The sequence below is a fragment of the Carica papaya genome, chromosome 4 (assembly GCF_054855325.1).
Source record: "Carica papaya isolate Zhongbai chromosome 4, ASM5485532v1, whole genome shotgun sequence".
Taxonomy (NCBI): domain Eukaryota; kingdom Viridiplantae; phylum Streptophyta; class Magnoliopsida; order Brassicales; family Caricaceae; genus Carica; species Carica papaya.
Window position 1 is genome coordinate 7,524,535 of NC_142312.1, and position 25,649 is coordinate 7,550,183.

At 38.6% G+C, this 25,649-nt stretch overlaps 2 protein-coding genes across 4 annotated transcripts; one reads left to right on the top strand and one right to left on the bottom strand.

Moving 5' to 3' along the window:
• Positions 1–3,647: 3,647 nt before the first annotated feature.
• LOC110811453 (uncharacterized) lies at positions 3,648–5,771 on the bottom strand. 2 transcript variants are annotated; one of them, XM_088217680.1, is made up of 2 exons: positions 5,451–5,771; positions 3,648–5,366 (listed from the first exon to the last, which is right to left on the bottom strand). In XM_088217680.1, the coding sequence occupies exons 1-2, from the start codon at positions 5,515–5,517 to the stop codon at positions 3,925–3,927; spliced, it is 1,509 nt and encodes a 502-aa protein (XP_088073806.1). In that variant the 5' UTR covers positions 5,518–5,771; the 3' UTR covers positions 3,648–3,924. The 2 variants fall into 2 exon arrangements, with proteins under 2 accessions (XP_088073806.1, XP_088073805.1); XM_088217679.1 differs by having other exon boundaries at positions 3,648–5,769.
• Positions 5,772–22,231: 16,460 nt separating this feature from the next.
• On the top strand, positions 22,232–24,057 carry LOC110811468 (Tetratricopeptide repeat (TPR)-like superfamily protein). Of its 2 annotated transcripts, XM_022037986.2 has the most exons (2): positions 22,232–22,386; positions 22,595–24,057. In XM_022037986.2, exon 2 carries the CDS (start codon positions 22,723–22,725, stop codon positions 23,917–23,919), a length of 1,197 nt encoding a protein of 398 aa, XP_021893678.1. In that variant the 5' UTR covers positions 22,232–22,386; positions 22,595–22,722; the 3' UTR covers positions 23,920–24,057. The 2 variants fall into 2 exon arrangements, with proteins under 2 accessions (XP_021893678.1, XP_021893677.1); XM_022037985.2 differs by having other exon boundaries at positions 22,283–24,057.
• Positions 24,058–25,649: the final 1,592 nt, after the last annotated feature.

The window sequence follows — 25,649 nt, forward strand, 5'->3', positions numbered from 1 at the left end:
CGTTCGATTGAGGTAATGCCCACGGTAGAGTTCTCTATGAACCAGGTTCGTCCACTCTTTCCAAGGATATCCAGCAAACTTTTATTTATATAGATTCTCATAATTCAAACAACCAGCAACGCATACCAACCTCTCATTCCATATTCACAAATTAATTCAAACGACACCTAAGCAAGCAATATAGTTTAGCATAGCCGAATAACTAAATAACCACAATACCGAATAAATAATGCAGGAGGAGCCAAATAACCAACAATCGAGAAGACCATAAAAATTATCAATTTAAATGCGCACAATATAATAGTAAATAATTCAGTTAATACATAAAAATAAACAAAGAATCAGGACAAATATGAACTAACCGGTTCCGACTCTACTGATGACCTGTAATCATTTTTAGGATTTTTTCTAATTTTCACAAAACACAAAATTATCCATCATTATGCCTCAACTTACCGTAACAAAGAATAGGGTAGGAAATTCTTACCCGAATCGATATTTCGAAACGTCGTGCTATCTATTACACCCCCTAATGAGTATATTGAATATACCCTAAATACCCAAAATCGGTGTTAAAAACCCTTTTCGGCCAATTTAAGTATTCTTGCACGGAGATGATACCATGCGCCAACACCTCTACCTTCCATGGTAGTGATTCGCCTCGATCTGGCAAATTTTGGCCAGTTTTGACACGTAATTCAGTAAAAAAATATGTTAGGAGGCCCTAGTTGCATAGAAAATTGAAAGAACCCGAACCTACCGGTGAGGGGGTCTCCGAGTGCAGCGAATCCGCCAGTTCATCTTTGCGGCTGTGGTTTTTTTTTTTGGCTAACCTGTACAGGAAAAGAAGGTGAAAAAAATGGTCAAAAAATTATATAAAATGGGGAATGGGAAGAGGCTCATTGAAGGGGTTTCTAGCTCACCCACTGTCCCTTTTACTTCGATATGGCCGCAGGGAGACTTGGAATCGAATTCCTAGTGGGAAGGAGGAAATTATACCTTTTTTGATAGTCGGTGGTGGCTCCAGAGCGGCGGCAGCCAGGGGTCAGTTCTCTAGCATCTGGTTCTTCTTCTTTGACGAGGGCAAGTACGACTTGGTTTAGGGTTCCCTGAGACGCGATGTTTAAACACCCATCCCGCGTCGATCTGGGCCATCCGTTCATGTCGACATAGAGCAAGGAGAGCCATTCGATCGTTGCTTGTTTAGGTCAATTGCGTGGTTACATCTTGGCTGTTCATTGCAATTGATCTCGTCCGTACGATTGCGCCTAAAAGGGGGAATGCATCTAAACTGTCTGTGCGCGCGGGACGTGATCAGGGCCATCAAATCTCCAGGGATGTAGATCACTCGTGTTGCACTAATATCAATGTGTTTTGCCACGCGGCATGCTCTGGTTCGCTGTGGCTGTTAACTGGGCTGTCCCACGTGATCAAAATATTTTTTATACGATTTTGCCTCCTGTTTTCAAATTTTCTTTCAATAACACCTCATTTCTTCAAAATTTCACCAATTTTCCACAAAAATATTTTCAATTTCCTCCCCATTTTATTTTTTTCTCAATAATTTAAATTAAAATGAAATTATAAATTCTCTAAATTAGAGCGATCTGACGGCTAGTGGTGGGGCACGTGTCGCTACTTGGACGGTCCAGATCGACGCAGAGAGGGTATATAAGCATCGCATCCTAGAAACCCTAACTCTAGCTGCATGTGACCCCGCTAAAGAAGAAGAAGAAGGGCGGGCGGAAGGAAAACCGACTGCCATCATCTCCACACCATAGCCGCTGCCGACCCTAGGGAGGTGAGTTTTTTTGCCCTTTCAATTCAAAATTTTATTTTAAGCTGAAAGAAAACCTAGAAATCGAGAGCGGAGCTCGGTCGAGTCGCCACGGCTGTAACCAAAAAACAGTTCCTCTGAGCCCGATTCCGCTTTTCGTTCTCTTTAATCTTTCAACCAGTGAATTCTGAACACGATTTTAGTGTAGGTTGACCGAAGGAAATTCCCAGCCGCAAGAAAGAAACGGTGGAATCACCGTACCGAAAAACCCCTATGCTAGTGAGTTTCAGTTTTTCCCTTTTTCCAGCTAACAAAGCCCACCTAACCTTAAATTTTACAGGTTTTTGGCTGAAACTGGCTAGGCCGAGAGGAGAAGTTGCTGTGGGTGGCGGAGCTGGCGCCAGAGTACGGTGGCGACACTGTGCAAGAATCTTAAATCTGTCAGAAAAATTTAAAAACACTTATTTTGTCATTTTTGGGGTATTTCGAAATATGTAATGTGTATTTTTGGTTTTCACATAAAAAATAAAAGAAATTCAGGAACTGTCGAAAAGTGTAGTAAAAATGACAATGTTTCGAACACCGACCCGGGATAAGAGTCACTCACAATTTTCTCTCATTACGGTTAATTAAAGTTTAATAAATAATAATGATAAATTTTATAAATATTAGAAATCCCTTATTAATTAAACACAGGTCACCAGTGGAGCCGGTAATTGGTTAGTGTATAATTGCTTTACCTTATCTGTGTGGCATATTTATTGCTATACTGCTTTACTTGCTTACCGTTACTTCGTGTATTTTAATTTATTAGTTTTAATTACTTTCTTGTTTATTAGTTTTCTCAACCGTTTTTATCCATATCTATTGATTGATTTTCAATAAATGCCTTGATTACGTCTCCCTTAGTTGTTAATTTATTTATTTAGATTACCTGTATAATTACCGCTCTATTGTTCTGTAAATATGGAATAAGATGGTTGTGTGTAATTGATGGCTGATTGATGATGTGAAAATGTGTATAAAATGCTTACCGGGTATTATGGGAAAGGGTGTACGGACCCAATGCATATGACGAACTCTAATGTGGATATTATCTCAGTCGAACGGGGCTGGGAAGTCCCATACCAGAAGGGGTTAGGAAGTATTTGTTCACCCTCATACCGGATAAGGTATTGAAGCGGTGGTATGTTTGACGCTCATTATCGGACGTGATATGGGATGATCAGTTAATTAATAAATTGGATGTTGGGTCCACGTATAGGGAGAACTCCTATGTACCCTTAAAAGTACTGGTAGGTAGGTAAAAAGCTAAGGTTGACTATTATTGTTCTTTGGAATGTATCATGAATTGTTATTTTGATTATTGTCTTCACAAGTCGAATTTAGGAATTTAAAGCTGAGTATGAAACTTACTTTTTTTTTAATCAAATGAATTTACCTAAAAGAAAAAAGTAACTTTGTTGGTTGTTTTATGATTTTTACCAACATTTGATTTTCCTTATCGGTGTTAAGTATTGATATTCTTATTGAGTTAGTGTAGGTCATTCTTCTTATTTAACCATTTCAGATCAAAAAAATCAATATCCGAATCTTGAACAGTAAAAAAGTTAGCAGCTAAAAGTTGTCTCTCGCATCTTATCAGAGTTGGGCAGTTGAGGTTAATCCTATAGAATTTTAGTTACATTTATATTTATGTATTTTAATTTACTTAAATGGACATTTCCTATAACTCTATTAAGTATTTTAATTTACTATGTAAAAAATGTAAATCATAAACTCTTAATTACTTCCACTATTATTTTATTAATTCAATATTTCCATTCAATTAAGTTTTGGGCCTTTACATATATACACATACACATTAGTATAGTTAGTGAATAAGAGACTTAAGATGTTATTATTAATAATGTTAAGAAAAAAACCAATCTTTTCCATTACAAGAATGTAAAGGCAAAGACAGCAAGTTGAAAGAGAGAGTAGAAACATGGTGTCTTTCTTTCTATACATTGGCCTTAATGTTTGGTATTCATAATAAATCTGTAAGCACATCAAGAGAAAACAAACAGTTTCAAACACCAAATCCTGTTACTATTCAAATAAAAAACCTTTTTGTTTTCAAGATTAAGGAAGAATCTTCAAGATTTCTACCTCAAAGATTTTTTACTAATCTGATCACTTGATCTCTTGATTGATTCGATTCGTTGCAGCCTGATTTGTTCTCTGAATTTTGCTATGAATTCATCAGCCTTCTTGTCCACATCTGGGCCTCCATCACTCACATTTTTTGAACCTCTTTCTTCCTGGTTTGAGCTGCTTCCTACCATACGGGAAGCAAAGTAACTTGCTCTGGTATCGTCTTCATTGTCTTCGTCCTCTTCATCATCATCTTCTGTTACCAAGTCATCATCGGTTTCCATGGTTGCTTTCTCTAGGAACTCTTGATTCTCTTCTTCTGGAAATTCCATGAATTTCTTATTTGGGATAAAACCCGGATTCAACTCTTCGGTTTCGTACGATGTTTGACTGAATCGCACTGTTTTCCTAGCGGATTGATTAGTTTCCTTCATTCTTTCTTCGGCTATACCACTGAATTCATCTTCATCATCTCTGTATTTTCTTCCTGCAATGGTCGAGTCACTTGGTTTAACTGTCCTAGTTGAGTTCCCCATTGATAGACGTTCAACAGACTTGTTAACCATGAATGGTGGAGGTGGAGGAGGAGGAGGAGGAGGGGGGGCTGGAGATGACCTGTAAAAGCTCTTTTTCCTCACTGAATCCTCAGCAGTCTTGCCTTGTGATTCCATTGACAAAGAGGGAGATAACTTCTTGGAGGAAGATGGAGAAAGAGAAATTTTCATTGAAGAAGATGTGGAAATGGGTTGAGATGAGCGAGATGTTTGAGGCTTAATTGATCCAGATTCAAGCCTGTCAAACCCAGTTTCCGCCATTGGAGAAAGTTGAGTATGCAGACGAGAGCAGTTAATAATATCTTCCTTCACTTCCATTCTTCCTGATCTTGATCTCCATGGAATTGGTGAAGGAAGCACAACATTTTCACTACCCTTCTTCTCCACATTCCCATAATCCAACCCTCCTAAATCCCCACTTTTATCTTTACTTGAATTGCTGGAAAACCTTTTAGACCCTAAATTAGAATTAGACCTACTAATACAAGAAGATGAAAGATTAGATTCTCTGCTAGTTTCTGAAACATCCGCGTCTAAAACACGCGATTTCAAGCTTCTGACAGGTAAAAGCAAAGGCTTCTCCCCTTTTCTAAAACTAGTAGCTCTCTGTTCCTCAAGAACAACAACAGGATCATTCCTATAATATTGGTTACTCCATGTTTGCACCTTGTTCTCATCACAACCAGATAAGTTTTCATTCTCTTCATCAAAAACAGAGGATACCTGAAGAAATCTAGACACGTAGGACTGAGCATTATCGAACTTGGAGTGGTTGTTTTCCTTCTGAGAATCGTCGTTTCGCCGGCTGAACAGCCCGTAGGAGACAGCTATTCCGACGAAAAGAAGGTGGAGAAGCTCCCAGCTCCGTGTGAGTAAAGTTTGGTTGATGAATTCAGGGGCTTGAGAGGGGAACAGAGGGAGTATAACTAAGAAGATTATAATAAGAAACCCTTTGCAGAGAAAGTTAGCATTGTAAAACTTACTTGGGTTTGGTTGAATTTGGTCTTTGACTGTTGTTCGGTGCTTGGTATAGGAGGCTGTTTCTGCCATTGAAGAAGAGAAAGAAAATGTACAGAAGTACTTTTTAAATGGGTTAAAAATGTCTGTTTCTGCGTTAAGGGGAATAATAAGAGGAGGAGGAGGAGGAGGAGGAGGAGAAGAAGAGAAGACTTAAGGGTTAAGTAAAGGGAAGAAAGAGGAAAGGAAAGAGAGGTTTAGGGTTCTGGTTTTGATTCTTTATTCTTCTTCATTTTGCTTCTGGTCCTCTCTCATTTTACCCTCATTTTTCTTCAATCGGCAACTCCACTATATACTATTAATACAATTAATTAATTACCTTTGATGGTTTTTCCCATGTTAATACTCAAAAACTTTATTTTTAGATCACAAAAAAAGTTAAAAATGAAAGAATATGAAAAGAGGATGTTGTGGTGGAAGGAGCAAATAGGTTGCGTGGAGGTGGTGAGGATTCTTCTTTTGGAGTGCATACGCTAGCTTTTTGAGGAGATTGATAAAATATATTTCAAATCAAAATAAATAAATAACCTTAACTTAAAATTCAGCACACACATATATGTACATATATATATATTTTAACCCTATCATAATTTTGTCTTCTTTTATTATTTCTTTCTGAGATTATTTTTTCTAAAAATAACTTTTTATTTGTCTAAGTTTTTCCAGAAGGTGTTTTAGATGCTCTTGAAGTGTACGCAGTGATCTGTATGTGTACACTTAATTTAATGATTTATTCTTTATTCTTCTTGTTAAATAAATATTAAACTAAGGCCAACAACAAAAAGAATAAGAAGCTTTGTCAACTCTAGAGATTTCTAATCTGCCTAATTAATTAGTTTAACTCAATTAAGTGGTATATTTAGATTAAGTATTTCGTCAAATAAACTAATGTTAGAAACTTCGATGTTAGATTATGCAATCTATGTCTATTATATCCGAAAGTTTTTTTTTTTTTTTTTTTTTTACTTTTCTATCCTTGTTCTAAAGAAATTAATTGTAAATTTTGATTTATAAGTTGATGTTATCAAAGAGGAGAAAACATATTTTTTATATTGTTAGAAAATTATAAAATATAGAAATAAATTGTACACCGATTTTATATACATATTTACGTTAACCACGACTAACGACAAGTGACTAGTGCCACTTGTCTAACATGTTCCTCTCTCGATGGACTATAAAGATTCTGAACAATCATCTTGGACAGTAATGAAAGCAAAATAGTTAAAAATAATGGCTTAACAAACATATTTACTTAACTGGTTTTTTTTAGATCGGATAGACATGAGTTTGACAGCTCTGGAAACAACAAAATGACAATAATTTCAATGTGCTTAATATGCTCATGAAGATAGGATTTACGACAATATAAATTACAACCTGCTTATCACAAAAGATGAGTGCTGGAGATGGAACATGAGTCTGAAAGTTACGTAGAAGCAGCTAAATCCAGATTAATTCATTAGATGTGGTAAGATTTTGAAGTTGTAAATTACTTCTTGGCTTTCTAAAATATCAAGATATCTCCCAGAAAAACATAATAACTAGTAATTGACTTTCTAGAATCTACACATGCTGTCCGGTCAATATAATAAAAAGCTTGTAACTTTAAGAGAGATAAGGATGAAAGAAATAAGTATTGTCCTAGTTTTGGCTTAACGTAACAAAGGAGATGGATGAGATACTTTAAGATGAGCTCACGAGCTGAGAAACGAATTGAATTAAGCTTGTGCCCTGCATAAGTGATTCTAAACTTTAACAAACACAAATATAAAAGCCTTGTAATTAGATGTCAATATTGAGAAGGGTATATAATTAAATCTCTTTTATGTATATGAAGATGGATTTTAGGATTTGTCATGAATTGATACAAAAAGTTTAATTTCAAAAGAAACAAAAAGTTAAAGACAAAATATCAATCAATACGTACATCAAAATCAATAAAAAAAAAAAAAAAAAATCAAGAATTCTTTACTTGAAATCTTGAATTTTCATTTGTTCCAATACCATGTTACCAAAGAAAAGAACACATATTGTTTGTACTGCTAGAAAATTATAAAATATAGAAATAAGTTGTAAACCAATTTTATCTATTTATTTACATTAACCATAGCTTAACTATGGATTGAGTTAATTTATCAACTAACAAGAACGTAGCAACACGATTCAAATGAGATGTCTATAATACTTATTGAATATTTGATTTAAAATTCATAAGTTCTGATTCTAAAGCCCTACTAAGTACTTAAAATTTTAAAATTTATCAATTATAGTCATGCACAAATAAAAAAAAAAATCATCATTGTAACTAAAGCAATGATTCTTGTAACGACCCCAGAAGTTTCAAAGGAAATAAATTATGAATCTAGTGCGGAAGCGAAATAAATAGTTAAGGTTCACATTATTTATACATAAACTTAATGTCCCAAATAGTGTTACGGAAATTACCATTTTGAAGGAAATACAAAAAAAAAAAATTGAAGAAACAAACGAAAAATAAATAAAATTGGTATTCTACTCGCAACCCTCTTGTGGATTGGGTTCTGGATCCTGATTCTCTTGATATGAAATAGTTAAATAAGAAATGAGCTACATTAGCTCAGTAAGAATATCACACTACTCACCGACACATAAATGAAGGTTGGTAGAAAATTAAAACAACTAATAGAGCACTTAATTAAACAAATACATTTATTAATAATAAAATCATTTACCGTCCACTTATCGCAGTGAGATTTATAAAAACAACCTATAGAGATAATAACATAACACTTATGATGATTTTATATGCAATTAGTAACATGCACACATTATAAATCAATATTCAATAAATTAAACAACCACCGTCCCTTTTCCATCAGTCTGCTGGTATCCATGTGGATTCATGGGAATATCCCCGCTATGCGTAAACTATTTCCTTTAACATTCTCAATTAAAGGGCCGTCCCTATACTCTATTTGGTACGAGCGCCAAACTATTAAACCTCAATACTCCGTTCGGTATGAGGGTGAAACGGACCGTTCTCATACTTTGTCCGGTATGAGTGCCAAATTACCAAGTCTCGATACCTCGTCTGATATGAAACAACGTTCACTGTAGGGTTTCCTATTGTATCTGGTCCGTCCACCATTTCTCAAAATATCAAGTAAGGCTGTCATTTCATCCATTCACTTAATCACACTATTTTCTGTTTTTTTCCTTAGTCTCTATTTTTCAATTCAACCGTAATCACATTAACAAACAAATATGCATCAAGGAATGAATTCATATCTCGCTTTTTTAATTTAACATTAGTCACGTAAGGCAGCAATACATACATTTAGAACATAAAATTGATAAATTAGATATTATTATGCATTAAAACTGTAAAATCAAGATATCAGTTAAACATAGTAAACAGTCATAAGTAACCGGTTCTGGCTCTATTAGTAACATGTAATTAATTATGAATATTTTTAATTTATAAAAACTACCGTATTATTATTAATTAAACTGTAATTCCATAACAGGAAATAAGGTGAAGAATTCTTACTCAATTTGATGTCTGAAAGGTTAAACTGTTGACTGCACCTACTGGCGGTCCTTGGGTTCCCTGAATTTTTTTTCAGAAATTAAAACGCGGTATGAGTACCTATAAATGTGCCAAAAACCCAAAATCAGTATCAGGGCCCTATTTTAGCTAATTTTGGAATTTCGGCACGGTGACTGTTCGTCGTGCTCCGGCGACGAGGCCGCCACCCGCGATGGCAGTCCACCTCGGGTCGTTTGTTTTCGGTCATTTTTGGCTGAATTCGACCGATTTTGTATTGATCCCTACGAGAAAATATGTTAAGGAACCTCAGTTAGCCGACAAAATACAAAAAACCAAAATTCACCGGTGGCGGGCTCTCCGGTGCGGCGGCTCCTTCGGCTCACATCGCAGTTCGGTGTTTTGCTCCGGTCAACCCATAGAGAAGGAAACGGTGATCATAGTGGTGGAAAAATTACGTCAAACGGGAATCGGAAGGGCCTCATCAGAGGCGTTTTGTGAAATTCCCCACGGTAGTGCTGCTCTAGTTTGTCCTCAATTTTCGAATAATTGATCAGTCATTTTGCTCTGATTTGGCCATGGTGGTGTTTAAAATTCAATTTCGAGTAAAGGGGGAAATTTTTACCATTTTTGACGGTCGAAAGTAGCTCCGACACGACGGCTGGTGGCGGCGACTCTCCTTCCCGGTGGCGGGGTCTTCTTCTCCGGCGAGGGTGTCTGGCAGCTAAGGTTAGGATTTGGTGTGAGAGGGTTATTTATATCCGTTTCCATTTAATTTGGGTCGTCCACCACGTTCGATCTGGATCGTCCGATCATGATTAAGTAGGGAGTGAATCTGGACCGTTCATCGCGATCTAATCTAGGTCTTTCATCGCGATCTAATTTGTGTCATCCGATCGTGTTTGGAGAGGGAACGCATCCAGGTCGTTCGTGCGCGCGGGAACAGATCTAGACCATTCAGTCGTGGGCACGTGGATCGCCTGTGTGGCCTCCTGCGTGGCACCGCATCAGCGTTTTTTTTCACAAGGCACGTTTTAGTTCGCCTGGGTTGCTGACCGGGCATCCTACGTGGCACAAGTTTTTTAAATTGTATTTTGACCCATATTTTTCAATTTTTCTTTCAAAAATATCATCAAAACCCAAATTTTTACCCATTTTTTCCAAAATCGTTTTCAATTTCATCTTTCATCAAATTTTCTTCATTTTTATACTAAATTAAAATTAAAAAAAATAAAAAATTACATAAATTAATTTAATGTTCTGTTATTGACACAAATAGTATTAATCTTTGTCGAATCATAAAAACAATATTAATGTATTAGGTTTTAGATTTATGCGATTGATTGCACAGTATCTGACCTAGCAAAAACATAAATATTTTAATAATAATTTATAACCATTCATGTTATCATAATTATATTTTTATTCTACAAATAAAAGTAATTAACCCAATTTGTTCATGGAGAGAAAAGAAAGAAAAATTAAAATTGTTTAGTTTTTAAATGAGAGAAGAAAGAGTATTTTTGTTGTTTTGATAACTAAATTTTGAATAAATAAAGTAAATAAATTGTTGTTGCAATATCTTTTTGTTTAATTTTATGAACAAAAAAAAATAGTAATTATAAAAAAATGATCGATAATATTTTTCTTTTGTGGAATACGAGTTTTTGTTTTTAAAAATTAAATTTCCCAATAAAATTTTTAACTTCTTTCCCTTCCTTATTCCTGCCCCTTGTTCAAATTTCTTGAATGTAAAAGATAGAGTTTCAAGAAAAAAAGGATGCTAAGTAAGTACTATTACTTTATTTTCTTTACAATTATTACTTTATATCTAAATAAGTTATTTTTTTAAAAAAAAAATGTGAACAATTCATCTCTTATTCTTCTTTTCTTTCTCTCATTTTCTTAAATCTAAACATTAACCATGTTTTGATACTTGGATTTTGTAGAGTTGGGTTGGGTAGGATTGGTTAAATTATTCATTGATAACAATTTTATCATACTAAATGTTTGAGATATTTGATTAAGAAAATAAATAGTATGGCATAAAAGATCATATATATTATCATTTTTTTATTTAAATATTAATAATTAGTAAGTGGTAGGAATAATGAAATGATAATAACAACAACAATAGAGAAAATATTGACTCTAGTAATGACATTAATGATAATACGATGATAATAGTTACAACAATATAAATGACAATAATAGTAATAATGACAGTGCTAATGATGATAACAATTATAATAAAGATGAAATGGTGGTGACAACAAGTGCTAGTGGTGACAAAAATTATGGCAACAACGGTGATAAAAATAATTGTGATTACAATGATAAGATAGGTAGCAATGATTGGTGGTAAAAGCAATGGAGGAAAAGACAATATGTACAATAATAGTGAGTATCGTTAATATTACTAGAAACAACAATAATGTAGTAAGAGCGATAATAGTGATAACAATAATGATAATAATATCAATAAAATAGTTATCAATAACAGTGGTAATAAAGATGACATTAACGACTTTAACGAGAAGATAATGATAAACAATAATAGCTACAGGAGAAACAACAGTAACAATAGTAACAATAAGAGTATCGATGTTGAAAATAACAAAGGAGGTAACAATTGTAATATTATTGTCAAGTTCAAAAAATTATAAATGATCATTTTATTCTGTGTAAGACATTACATGCTTATAGAGAATAACACTAGAAATTCTTATTATGCCTTTTCAAGATAGTGCTTTCGGAGTCAGTATGTCTCCACTAAGTTCAACTGGTAGATTGAAAAAACAACCATTGTAACACACAATATTTCATTTTTTATTTTTATTAATTATTACTATTATTTTTATATAAATATAATTATTATTTATATGATTTTAATTTAATTTATTTAATTTTAATTTAATTTAAAGAAAATAATAATAATAATAATAATAATAATAATAATAATAATAAAAAGGGTAAAAGAATTGGTTAGAGATTTAATTGAAAATAATTTTGGAGAAAAGGGGTAAAAATTTAGGTTCTGAGAGTATTTTTGAAAGAAAAATCAGAAATCGGGAGTCAAAACGTAATTTAGAAAAGTTACACCACATCAGCTGCCCGATCAGTAGCTCCGACCAACCAGGGCGCGCCAGGTGGCAAAGACACTGATGCGAGAGGCCACGCGGGGCGGAGCCACGTGGGAGATCCGCATGGGCGCGATCGAATGGTTGAGATCCTTTCCTGCGCGCACGGACGACCCAGATTGCATCACGCACGGATGCCCCAAATTGAATCGCACATGGACGGTCCAGATTGAATCGCGATGAACGGTCCAGATTCACTTCTTACTTAATCGCAATCGGACGGTCCAGATTAAAAACGATTAACGGCTCAGATCAAAAGCGAATGAGTATAAATAACCCCATATGCGCTCAAACCCTAACCCTAGCAACTAGAACCCCTCGCCGGAGAAGACAGCCCAGCCATTGGGGAGCCGACCGCCGCCACTCGCTGCCGTACCAGAGTAATTTCCGATCGCTAAACAAGGTAAAAATGGTTTTAATTTTATTGAATGTATTGGTTTAAAATTTGTGCTCCATTGGTTGTTTTTGGTTTTCTACCAACCTTTACTTCTGTGACGGCGATATATTGTGATGTCCTTACTGGGCTAGTGTAGCTCACCCCTTATTTAACCATTTCATATAAGAAGGACCCAGTTCCCGAGCCCGATCCTCAAGAAGGCTACGAGGAGATGCTAGATACTTTATAGTTTCCTTTATTTTTTTTCTTTTTTCGTATTTCTTTCAGAGAATTTGTTCCGTGATATTTGTTGGTACTTTCAAGTTATCGTGTAAGGGATGTTAACCTTACCCTTTATTTCGCTTCCGCACTTAAATTATTATATGCATTTCTTTTTAAATTTCTGGAGCTGTTACAATTGGTATCAGAGCCGCATTCCTCGGACCCATCCCTTACACAGTAATACTTAGAGAAACACCAAACAATGAATTATCACTCAACCATTCCTTGTGAAATGCAGGTACAGAGAGATGAGAAGAAGAAGACCCCCCATTAAACCGAGTAGCCCGGGAGGGTTCGCTCAGGGAAGATGTGGATAGGATATTCGAGATGTTAGAAAGACTCATTACGGCCCAGTAGGGTCGAGAGGAGGGGAGGGAGCTACCTGACCCTCCCCTGCTGCCACAGGTTGAGCCACCACTGCAGCGAGAGGATCCTGAGCCACCTCGGTACGACCCTGCTTCTCCACAGTACCAGCGCCACAGTATAATCTGGTGCCCCCACCTTATCAACAAGTACCACCACAGGGCCCCCCAATCTACCATCAGCCTGGCCCAATCCCTTTTCCACGGGACCCAATTCCTCCCATGATTGACCCGGACTACATAGAGAGGTATAAAAGACTAAACTCATCCACTTTTGTAAGGGGATCCTCTTTTAAAAATGCTAAGTACTGGTTGGCAGAGATAGAGAAGTCCTTCAAGACCTTAGGGGTGACTTTTGAGCAAAAGGTCACACTTGCTACCTACATGCTAGTGAGAGAAGCAGACCGCTGGTGGGAACTCGAGTAGACCCTCCCTGCCCATTCCAGTTACTTGGGAACAGTTCCTAGCAGCCTTTCATGTAGAGTACCTCCCAGAGCATCGCCGAAATCTGAAGGAGATGGAGTTCGTCTACTTGGTCCAGGGGAACATGATTGTGTCAGAATATACTTGTAAGTTCCTAGAGTTGGGCTGATACTCCCCTGAGACGCTGTTCGATGAGGGTAGGAAGGCTAGGAGATTCCAGTGGGGCCTCTGTCCAGAGATCATACAGTATTTGTTCGTGCAGTAGCTCAAGACCTGTTCGACCGTTCTAGCCAAGGCACAGCTGGTGGAGAGGAGCTTCCACACCCTCCCTCAGGCAGCAGGCAACCTCAGACCCTCAGCTCCACCCTGCATACCAGCACCTACTGTGTCTGTCCAACAGAACAAGAGACCCAGGCTGGTGATCCAGGCTCCAGTGGTAGGACGTGGTAAGATCTGTCAGCATTGCGGCAGGGATCACGGGAACCGACCCTGCTACCGCCTCAACAACACCTGTCGCATATGTGGTAGTGCCCAACATTATGCGAGAGAGTGCTCAAGGAACCAGAATCAGGACAGACCTCCTATTAAGGGCAGAGCTTACAATATCACCCAGCAAGATGCCGAAGCCGACCCGGACATGGTACAGGATATATACTATTTGTAACCATCTTGCCCATATTTTGATTGACACTAGTGCATCGCATTTATTTGTTTTTACCTATTTTTGCATCAAAATTTAATGTATTACCTGATACACTTAATTCAATGTTATTTGTGTCTACTGCTGGGAGTGTAACACTATTGGGAGAAGTAGTCTACAGGGCTTCTGCCGTAGAGATAACAAATAGGAAACTGAGTGTAGACCTAATAGAATTAGACACAGGAGGGATTTTGATCTAATTTTAGGGATGAATTGGCTAGCAGCGTATCACGCCACCGTAGATTATTTTAAAAAGAAGGTTGTATTCAATCCTCCTAATGAGGAGCCATTTACAAATTAATAAAATCATTTAGTACTTATTCCTTGATGGTAAGTTTTTTTATTCGTCAAGTACCTTAACCTTGCTGTTTTCTCTAAATAAGCAAACTTAAGAAAGAGAATTGTATTCAAGAGATTCCGGTAGTTCAAGACTTTCTAGATATGTTTCCGAATGAACTACCCAGGCTGTTAGTGGATAGAGAAGTCGAGTTTACCATAGATCTACAGCCAGGTACCCAGCCTATTTCGGTTGCTTCTTACCGCATGAGCCGCGTTAAGATGGAATAGCTGAGGAAACAAATCACTGAATTGCAAGACAGTGGTTTTATCAGATGTAATGTGTTCCCTTGGGGTGCCAGAGTCACTTTTGCAATAAAGGGAGATGGAACGTTGAGACTATGTATTGATTACAGAGGATTGAATAGGGTCACAATCAAGAACAAGTATCCCCTTCCCAAAATTGATGACCTCTTCGATCAGTTGCAGGGTGCGCAGATGTTCTCCAAAATAGACTTGCGATCAGGTTACCATCAGGTGAAAATAAAGACAGAAGACATCCCCAACACAGCTTTAAGAACTAAGTACAGATACTATGAGTTCCTGGTTATGCCATTTAGGCTAACCAACGATATTCTGGTCTATTCAAAAAGCAGAGAGGAACATGCTCACCATCTAGCTCAGGTTTTGCAGGTCTCAGAAGAAAGAAGTTGTATGTGAAGTTGAGTAAGTGTAGATTTTGGCTTGAGCATATCACCTTCCTAGGACACATCATATCAAAGGATGGAGTATAAATGAATCCTGAAAAGGTTGAAGCAGTGCTCGGGTGGGAGAAATTGACATTAGTGAAAGAAATTCGTAGCTTTCTGGGAATGATAGGCTATTACCACAGGTTCGTTGAAGGATTTTCTAGTCTAGCTGCTCCCCTAACCCGACTTATAAAGAAGAATGCCAAGTTTGAGTGGAATGAGGACTGTGAAAGAAGCTTTTCAGAACTAAAAAAGCGGCTGACTACTGCACCTGTGCTGCCATTACCGAGTGGATCGGGGGGATATACAGTTTATAGTGATGCCTCATATCAAGGCCTGAGTTGTGTTTTAATGCAGCATGGGAATGTCATAGCCTATGGGTCCAGACAGTTAAAGAGTCATGAGAAAAATTATCTAACCCATGACTTAGAGCTTGCCGCAATCATACACGCCTTGAAGACTTGGCGCCATATATCAATCACAAGAGTTTGAAACATATATTCACTCAAAAAGTTCTCAACATGCGTCAGAGAAGGTGGATAGAGCTTCTTAAGGACTACGATTGTGACACCTTGTACCATTCAGATAAGGACAACGTGGTAGCCGATGCACTCAGCAAAAAAAGTGCATGTATCTTAGCCCATTTGATGGTTTCAGAATGTAGGAAAATTCAGGCCATACAATAGGTTCGACTTCAGGACTTGATGAGAATCACATATTTGGGTCATCTGACCGTCTAGCCTGAGTTAATCCAGAGAATAAGGAAAACTCAGTCAGCTGATCCCGCCCTAGTAGCCCTCAAGAACGATGCGGAGCAGGGAGTTAGCTCAGAATTCCTAGTCTCCAATATGGGTTCCTCTGATTCCAGGACAGAATGTGTGTTTTAGGTAACATGAGTTAAAGAGAGACATCATGATAGAGGCCTATAGCTCAAAGTTTTCCATGCATCCCAGAAGCACTAAAATGTATCAAAGCATGCGACCTCAGTTTTGGTGGAATGAGATGAAAAGAAACATAGCTGACTTTTTATCTAAATGCTTAGTATGTCAGCAGGTCAAAGCAGAGCATCAGCGCCCAAACAGGTTACTTCAGCCTTTACCAATCCTAGAGTGAAAGTGGGAACATATCGCTATGGACTTCGTGATAAGGTTACCTAAGGCACGCTCAGGACATGATGCAATCTGGGTAATTATTGACTGGCTTACCAAGTCTTCCCACTTTTTGGCCATCAAAATGACCGATCCCTTGGACAAGTTGACAAGAATGTATATCTAAGAATTAGTCAGATTGCATAGAGTCCCAATGACAGTAGTGTCCGACAGGGACCCCAGGTTCATTTATTAGTTTTGGAGTAGTTTTCAGCAAGTCATGGAAACGAAGCTGTCCCTCAGTACTGCCTTCCACCATCAGACTGATGAACAGTCAGAAAAGACAATCCCTACACTTGAGAATATGCTCTGAGCTTGTGTCCTTAACTCAGGAGGCCATTGGGACGACCATCTATGTAGCACCCGGAAAGGAGGACGAGGAAAAAAAAAAAAAGCCACGTCAGCAGGCCCGGTCAGCAGTCCCGGTCAACCGGGGCCTGCCACGTGGCAAGACCACGTCACTCCGAAAGGTAGCTACGTTGGCGATCCGCGTGGGTGAAATCCGACGGCCCAGATCAATCGCGCGATCGGACGGCCCAGATACAATCGCACAGACGGCCCAGATTCAATCAAAAACGAACGGCCCAGATTAAAACAAAATGGACGGCTGAGATCAAAAGGCAAGGGGTTATAAATAGAACCCCCACACCAGACCACAAACCCTAGCCGCCTGCCGCTCGCCGGAGAAAACGAACCAGAGGCCGACCGCCGCCACCCGCCGCCGCACAGGGGAAATTTCCGACCGCCGATCGAGGTAAATTTCATACCCCCGACTTGTTTTTCCACGCTGATTCCTCCTATGGCCAAATCGAAGCCAAAATCCCGGCCAAACGGCCGGAATACGCGGCCGAAGACCAGCGGCGCCGCCGCGCCCCCTCTCGGTTTTTGCCTCCTACGAGGCCCTTCCCGGCCTCCGTTTGATGCAATTTTTATATCACCGTGATCACCATTCTTTTCTCTACAGGTTGACCAGAGCTGAATCACCAAAACACGAACCTCGCCGGAGAGCCGCCGCACCCGAGAGCGCCGCCGCCGGTAAGCTCCATTTTTCCGTGATTTTTTGGCCCCCGAGGGCCCTAGGGTTGTTTTCTCACAGGGACTGATGCGAGTGTGGCCGAATTCGACCGAAAACGGCCGAAAACAGCCAACCCGAGGCGACTCGCCGCCGTGCCGGAGTTGCGATTTGGGCCGAAAGAGGCCCTGGGCCTAATTTGGGATTTTTTTTGGAACACGTGCAGGTACCAGTAGTGCGTTTCAGTTCTCCGGAAAAAATTCAGGGAAAATTAGGGACAGCCTGTAGGCGCACCGTGAAGCCGTGTTCGGACCCCGAAACGAGTAAGGACCCCTCACCCTATTTCCTATCAAGGTATTAAAGTTCAAAATGATAAAACGGTATTTCTTGAATTAACGAATGTGTGAAATTGCTTAAGGTGGCTAATGGAGCCCGAGTCTAGTGTGATTGGTGATTTACTGTTATTTGGCCTGTTTACAGCTTTAAATGCAAAATGAGGTTTGATGTGTTCATTTTACAGATTTGTGTGCATATACTACGTTTTTATTAATCATGGGTTGAATGACTGAAAAACTGATACTGTATGTTGTCTGTTTGGCATGAATTACTGTTTTGCTTGTTTGTATGTGAATTGATGATGCTGACTGAGGAAAAGGAAAATGAAAGATTGTGTAGACTGATAATTGTATTATGGGGGTCAGCCTGACTAGATATCCTGGGAGATGGTGGACGGACCAGGTCCGTAGGGAACCCTACCGGGATTGTGGTCTCACATGCCGGACGGGGTATGGAGATCTTATGGTTTTGGCGCCCATACCGGACGGGGTATGGGGACGGCCCGTTTCACCTTCATACCGGACGGGGTATTGAGGTTTATGGTTTTGGCGCCCATACCGGACGGGGTATGGGGACGGCCCGTTTCACCCTCATACCGGACGGGGTATTGAGGTTCATGGTTTTGGCGCCCATACCGGACGGGGTATGGGGACGGCCCTGGAAACTGATTATGAATGTTAAAGGTTAACGGGTAGCGGAACCCCTATGGACCCCCACGGATACTAGTAGGCTGGTAAATGAGAAAAAGATATGTTGTACAATGATTGAATTACAAGAGAAGTGATAAGTGTTATGTTTTACAGCTTATATTATTCCATGATTATGATAATGTTATTGTTTTTCTTATATTGTTTTCATAAATTCCACCGAGGTAAGTGGATGGTAAAGGTTTTCATGTTAATAAACGAGTTTGTTGTAAATTATGCTCCATTGGTCTTTTTGTGTTTTTCTACCCACCTTTACCTCCGTGACGGTGAGATATCGTGATGTTCTTACTGGGCTAGTGTAGCTCACTCCTTATTTAACCATTTCAGATCAGGAAGACATGGTTCCCGAGCCCGTTCCGCAGGAGGACGACGAAGGGGATGCCTAGAGACTCTGTAGTCATACTCATAATTTTATTTTCGAGTTTCTCTCTTAGTTAGTTTAATCTTTTATATTTTAAGTACGTTTTTGGTTTTTCGTGTAAGGGATGTTAACTGAAATTTTGATCTCGCTTCCGCATTTGATATATTTAAATACTCATTTCATTTTAATATTTCCGGGGCCGTTACAATCTACCCCTGATAGAGTTCGCCTACAACAACAGGTACCAAGCGAGTATTAGCATGGCTTCGTATGAGGTATTATATGGGCGCCCACGCAAATCGCCGATTTCTTGGGAAGAAGTGGCCGATAGAAAATTGTTCGACCTGGAGCTGGTAGAGGAGACTACATCCAAAATAGTTAAGATCAAGAAGAACATTCAGACGGCTCAAAGCAGGCAGAAGAGTTATGCGGACACCTAGAGGAGAGATTTAGCGTTTGAGGAAGGCGACCGAGTGTTCCTTAAGGTCACTCTTTTAAAGGGAATTACTAGGTTCGACAAGAGGGGAAAACTAAACTCTCAGTTCATTGGACCATTTGAAGTCTTAAACAGGATTGGTACTACCGCCTACAGACTAGCACTGCCTCCAGAACTTTCTAAGGTCCACAATGTGTTTCATGTGTCCATGCTACGCAAGTATAACCTGGATCCCTTTCATGTATTGGCCCACAAACCTCTTCCACTCCATGAGGATTTATCCAATGAGGAAGTACCAATCGGTATTGCGGATCAAGAGAATAGATTACTCCGCAACTGGGAGATATCTTTTGTGAAGGTCATATGGCAGAACCACATACCAAGGGAGGCCACATGGGAGCTAAAATCAGATTTTAGAGCCCAGTACCCCCAGCTGTTCGATTGAGAGTAAGAGATAAATTTGAATGACAAAATTTCTTTTAAGTTTCAAGCACCGACAGAATAAGAAGCGCCCCTCTTTTCAAAGAGAGGAAAACGGGTTATTCACATTTCATTTGATGGTCAGAGGCGAATTGAAAGCTAAGCAGTGGTAATTCTAAAGATTTTCCGGGGAAAAAATAGAGAGGGTGGGAGAGTTGTAACACCCAACATTTCATTTTTTATTTTTATTAATTATTATTATTTTTTAATAAAAATAATTATTATTTTTATGATTTTAATTTAATTTATTTAATTTAATGAAAATAATAATAATAATAAGGGTAAAAAAAATTGATTAGGGATTTAATTGAAAATAATTTTGAAAAAAATGGGTGAAAATTTGGGTTATGGGGGTATTTTTGAAAGAAAAATCAGAAACCGGATGTCAAAATACAATTTAGAATAGTTACGCCACGTCAATTGCCTAGTCAGCAGCCCCGACCAACCCGGACGCACCAGGTGGCAGAGACACTGACGCGGGAGGCCACGTGGGGTGGAGCCACGTGGGCGATCCGCGTGCGCGCGATCGAACAGCTGAGATCCGTTCCCGCGCACACAGACGACCCATATTAAAAATATGCACGAACGGTCCAGATTACATCGCGCACGGATGATCCAGATTAAATCGCGATGAACGGTCCAGATTCACTCCCTATTTAATCCCAATCGGACAGTCCAGATTAAAAAGGATGGACGGCCCAGATCAAAAGTGGATGGGTATAATTAACCCCATCCACACCCAAACCCTAACCCTAGCCACCAGAGCCCCTCGCCGAAGAAGATAGCCCAGCCGTTGGGGAGTCGACTGCCACCACCTGACGCTGTACCGGAGCAATTTTCGATCGGGAAACGAGGTAAAAATTTCTCCTCTTACACAAAATTCAATTTTAAACCCATCCATGGCCAAATCGGAGTGAAAAAACCGGCCGATTGGCCAGAAACCACCGCTGAAGCTCGGCGCCGTCGCCGCAGGGTGTTTCAAAAAATGCCTCCATTGAGGCCCTTCCCGTTTCCCGTTTGATGTGATGTTTTCACCGTTGTGACCACTGTTCCCTTTTCTACAGGTTAATCGAAACAAAACATCCAACCGCAACGTGAGCCGAATGAGCCGCCGCACCGGAGGGCCCCACCACCGTTAAGTTTTGGTTTTCTGCTTTTGTTCAGCCCACCGAGGGCCCAAAGTGTGTTTTCTCACAGGAACCAGTGCAAGTTCGACTGAATTCGGGCAAAAAGGGTCAAAAATAGCCAACCTGAGGAATCTCTGTCGATTCCTGTTTGATTTATTTTACAGTTTAGATGCATTATGGTATCTGGTTTATCTATTCTATAGTTTTAAACGTATGTATCACTGCTTACTTCACTACCGTTTGATTTTAGGAATCTAAGATATAATTGCATTGTTGGATGCACGTTACTTGTTTATGTATTTATGCTTGATTTGGTGATGGAGACTAAGGACAAATAGGAATGAGATGTGATCTAATAAATGGATAAGAGGACAATCTCATTAGATATCTTGGGAGATGGTGGACGGACCGGGTTCATACGGAACCCTACTGTGAACGTTGTCTCATACCAGACGGGGTATGAAGACTTGGTCATTTGGCGCTCATACCGGATAGGGTATGGGGATGGCCCGTTTCACCCTCATACCGGACGGGGTATTGAGGTTTAATGTCTTGGCACTTACACTAGACGGGGTATGGGGACGATCCTGAAATTAAGATTGTTAATGGAAAAGGGTTCACGTGTAGCAGGGACACCCCTATGAATCCCCATGGATACTAGTAGGCTGGTGAAATGAGAAACGGTGATGATTAGTTATTGTTAATGAATATGAATTTATGATATGTTCTGTGTTACTGATCGTGAATGAAGTTATGATCTGTATGATGTCATTGTCTTTATAGGTTGTTTTCGCAGGTTCTCCAAGGGTAAGGAAAAGAAAAAATGGTTTTAATTTTATTGAATGTATTGATTTAAAATTTGTACTCCATTGATTGTTTTTGGTTTTCTACCAATCTTTACTTTTGTGACGGTGATATATTGTGGTGTCCTTACTGGAATAGTGTAACTCATCCCTTATTTAATTATTTCAGATCAAGAGGACCCGGTTCCTTAAGCCGATCCGCAAGAATGCTATGAGTAAATGCTAGATACTTTATAGTTTTGCTTTATTTTTTTTCTTCTATTTTTTGTATTTTTTTCAAAAAATTTATTCCGTGATGTTTGTTAGTACTTTCGAATTATTATGTAAGAGAGGTTAACCTTAACCTTTATTTCGCTTTCATACTCAAATTATTATATACATTTCTTTTTAAATTTTCGAGTTCGTTACAATCACAATCTTAAAAGTAAAAAGAAAAGAAAATATTTTATTTTTTAATAAATTTGTCTCCCGCTTGATTTCAGGCCTGCTTCTAACCCAATTACAAGATCCAACGGATTGAACAAATTACAAAAAAAAAAAAAAAAAAAAAAAGAAAAGAAACAAGCTTGCTAATGACGACTGGGACTCGGACAAGTTGGGGGCTTCTAGAGCTTCCTCTCCCCAAACTCAACATTCAACGCCTACTCATGTTCAGGTAATGTTTTCTTCGTTTCCCAGCATTCTTTTCCTCTGGCCATGGCTTATTAGGGTTTAACCATTTCCATACAAGGAGGAACAGAAAAGGCTCTAGTCTCTCTGCACCCCCATGTTGATTTCCCCAATCTTTCGATTCATTTCGTTATCCATTCACTCCCAAACCCCTAAAATTTTCGCTTCTTATTTTACCACTTTCTCTGTTGCAGAGAAATTGTATGCTCGCCTAAACATAAACGAAGGCAACATAGAAAAATCCCTGGCCTCTTTGAATGTGAGATTGGATTCTACTTCTGTCAAGGAGGTCTTACGTAGATGTCATCCAAATCAATTTCAAATGGGTCTCAGGTTTTTCATATGGGCTGGCCTTCAGTCGGATTATAGGCATAGTTCATATATCTATAGCGAAGCTTGTCGATTATTTAAAATTAACAGACACCCAGAAATCGTTAGGGATGTTATTGAGGCATATAAGGCTGATGGGTGTCTGGTTAGCGTGAAGATAATTAAGGTTGTTTTGAATTTGTGCAAACAAGCTCGGATAGCTGATGAGGCTTTGTGGGTACTGAGGAAAATGCCTGAATTCAATTTGCTTGCAGATAGTACTGTATATAATGTGGTTATCAGGCTGTTCATTGAGAAGGGTGATATGTATATGGCTGACAAGCTGATGAGGGAAATGGGTTTGATTGATCTTTATCCTGATGTAGTCACCTATATATCAATGATCAAAGGCTTTTGCAATGTGGCTAAATTGGAAGATGCTAGTAGGTTGTTGAATGTTATGAGGGAACATGGCTGTGTGCCCAATGTTGTGGCATATTCCACTCTTCTTGAGGGGACTTTTAGGTTTGGTAATATGGAGACGGCGATGGAGTTGTTATCAGAGATGGAGAAAGAAGGTGGAGAGTGTAGTCCAAATGTTGTCACATATACTTCTGTGATTCAAACTCTTTGCGAGAGGGGGAGAACAATAGAGGCATTGGCAGTCTTGGATAGAATGCAAGCTCAACAGTGTAGTCCAAATCGTGTTACAGTTAGCACTCTGATGAAGGGGCTTTGTGCAGAGGGGCAGGTGAAGGAGGCTTACAGATTGATCAATAAAGTTGTTGCTGGAGGTGGTGTTTCAAAAAGTGAATGCTATAGTTCTCTTGTGCTGTCTTTGATAAGTATCAAAAGGTTTGAGGAGGCAGAGAAGCTGTTTAAAGAGATGTTAGCTACTGGGTTAAAACCTGATAGTGTGGCTTGTAGCCTTATGGTCAAGCAACTTTGTTCCGAGGGACGGATGCTTGATGCATTCTGCTTATATGAAGACATTGAGAGGATGGAAGGCTTATTAGCCATTGACTCTGATATTTATTCTATTCTGTTAGTAGGCCTTTATCAACAGAACCATTATGTGGAAGCTACAAAGTTTGCAAAATTAATGCTAGAAAGAAGAGTTAGTCTGAAAGCTCCTTATGTTGATAAACTATTTGGACATCTGGGACAATCTGGAGACAAGGAACTAGTTCTCCATCTAACAAGAATTTGAAATTGTCATAATCTACAATAGACTGTTCAGATGTTGGGTAATGCTCAATGCCACATGTGATGCTTAACAGCAGCACCACTTACGTGCAAAGTTAGAAACTTTCTGGATTGAATAAAACATGCCCTGTATATCCACTCATTGAAATTTCTTTGATTCTTTTTTTTTTAAATAAACAATTTCTTTGATTCTTAATGCCTGCGGACAACAAACTCTTCTTTCTTTTGTTATTGAAGTATGCAACTCGGATTAAATGGTGGTTTTTTTCACCGGCTGATTTATATGAAATACAGTAACCCATGCTCCAACGAAGCGGGTATCTTCATCAGTTTTTTTTATATGTTACAAGGATGTTTAATATCCTCAGATTTTAATGATTCCTAAAGTGCTGAAACAATATCCAGCTTTTTTGTTTCCTTTTCTTCACTTTAGTTCTTGGCGAATACCTTTGTAAGTATTACATACTTCTTCCAGCTCCCTTGTGGCCTTTCATCTGAACATGGATCCTAGGCGAGGTGCTTTTTATGACATCATACAGAGTCAGGTAATGGATAGAACTTCTCTTAGTATAATCTTTCAGTGGGAGAATACTGGAGCTAGTAACTCCTTTATTGCCCTTATAATTGAGCCCTAAGATTAGTGTTGTGGATCTCGTAACCAGTATCGTGTGTTCCTAGGAGTGTAACTTTGGTTTAGTTAATCAAAGTCGAACCGAACCATATGGAATTCAGTCTATCCAGTTCGGTTTGTTATGTTTTCGACTTTACAGATCAAGAAATCTTGGTATTCAGGTTTTTTTTCAGTTTTCACGTTCCAAAATTTGGTTTTACTGAAAATTTGAATTTCGGAAGTTATTTTTGGAAAACTTTAAATGTTTTGGGTATATTTTATAAAACTAATAAAATATCTAGGAACATATGTCAGAATTATATGCATGAGTTGATGTTTGAAATTTGACTCTTAAATAACTTGCTTTTATGTTTGGTTTTTGAATATTATATGGTTTGCATTTTTTGTATTAGTCACTTCAGATTATGATTAATTAATTTTACAATGTTTAATTCTTATTCTTTAGAGAGAGGGAAGGTAGGGGTGGGTGGAATTTGTATCTGATCAGAAATCTTAATGGTTGAGAGATTGATGAATTCATGGTGTTTCTTCAGCTTTTGTCTAGCGTGCATTTGAATGATACACAGGATAAGTTGTTCTGGAAGCTTAAGAACAATGGAATGTTCACGGTCAACTCCTATTATAACCATCTTGTTAGGCATAATGGAGAGAATGTTATATTTCCGATTCAACACATGGAAAATGACCACTTCTCCTAAAATGACGTTCTTTGCTTGGGAAGTGAGTCGGGAATGTATTTTAACTATTTATATACTAATGAGAAGGGGCAATATCATGGCTAATGCTTGTTATATGTGCATGAAGAATGTTGAATCTTGCAACCATTTACTCCTATGGTGTCCGATGTTAGATAATATTTGGACAATGATCTGTAGTCTTCTTGGCATAAACTGGGTAATGGCAGGGGTTGGTTAGGGAGGAACTTGGGGCTTGGGATGGGACATGCAAGAAATCAAAACTTGTAAAGCTTATACCTCTAACCATTTTTTGGGTTGTGGAAAGAAAGGAACAGTAGAGCATTTGATGGATGTGTGGGGAATTTGTCTAGAATTAGAGATCGGTTACATAAGGCTCTAATGCTAGGTCGATCTCTACGTGTCGGA

Bases quoted from the DNA above. Each gene is read 5' to 3' on its own strand.
- LOC110811468 (XM_022037985.2), top strand. From the start codon at position 22,498: ATGTTGATTTCCCCAATCTTTCGATTCATTTCGTTATCCATTCACTCC.
- LOC110811453 (XM_088217679.1), bottom strand. From the start codon at position 5,517: ATGGCAGAAACAGCCTCCTATACCAAGCACCGAACAACAGTCAAAGAC.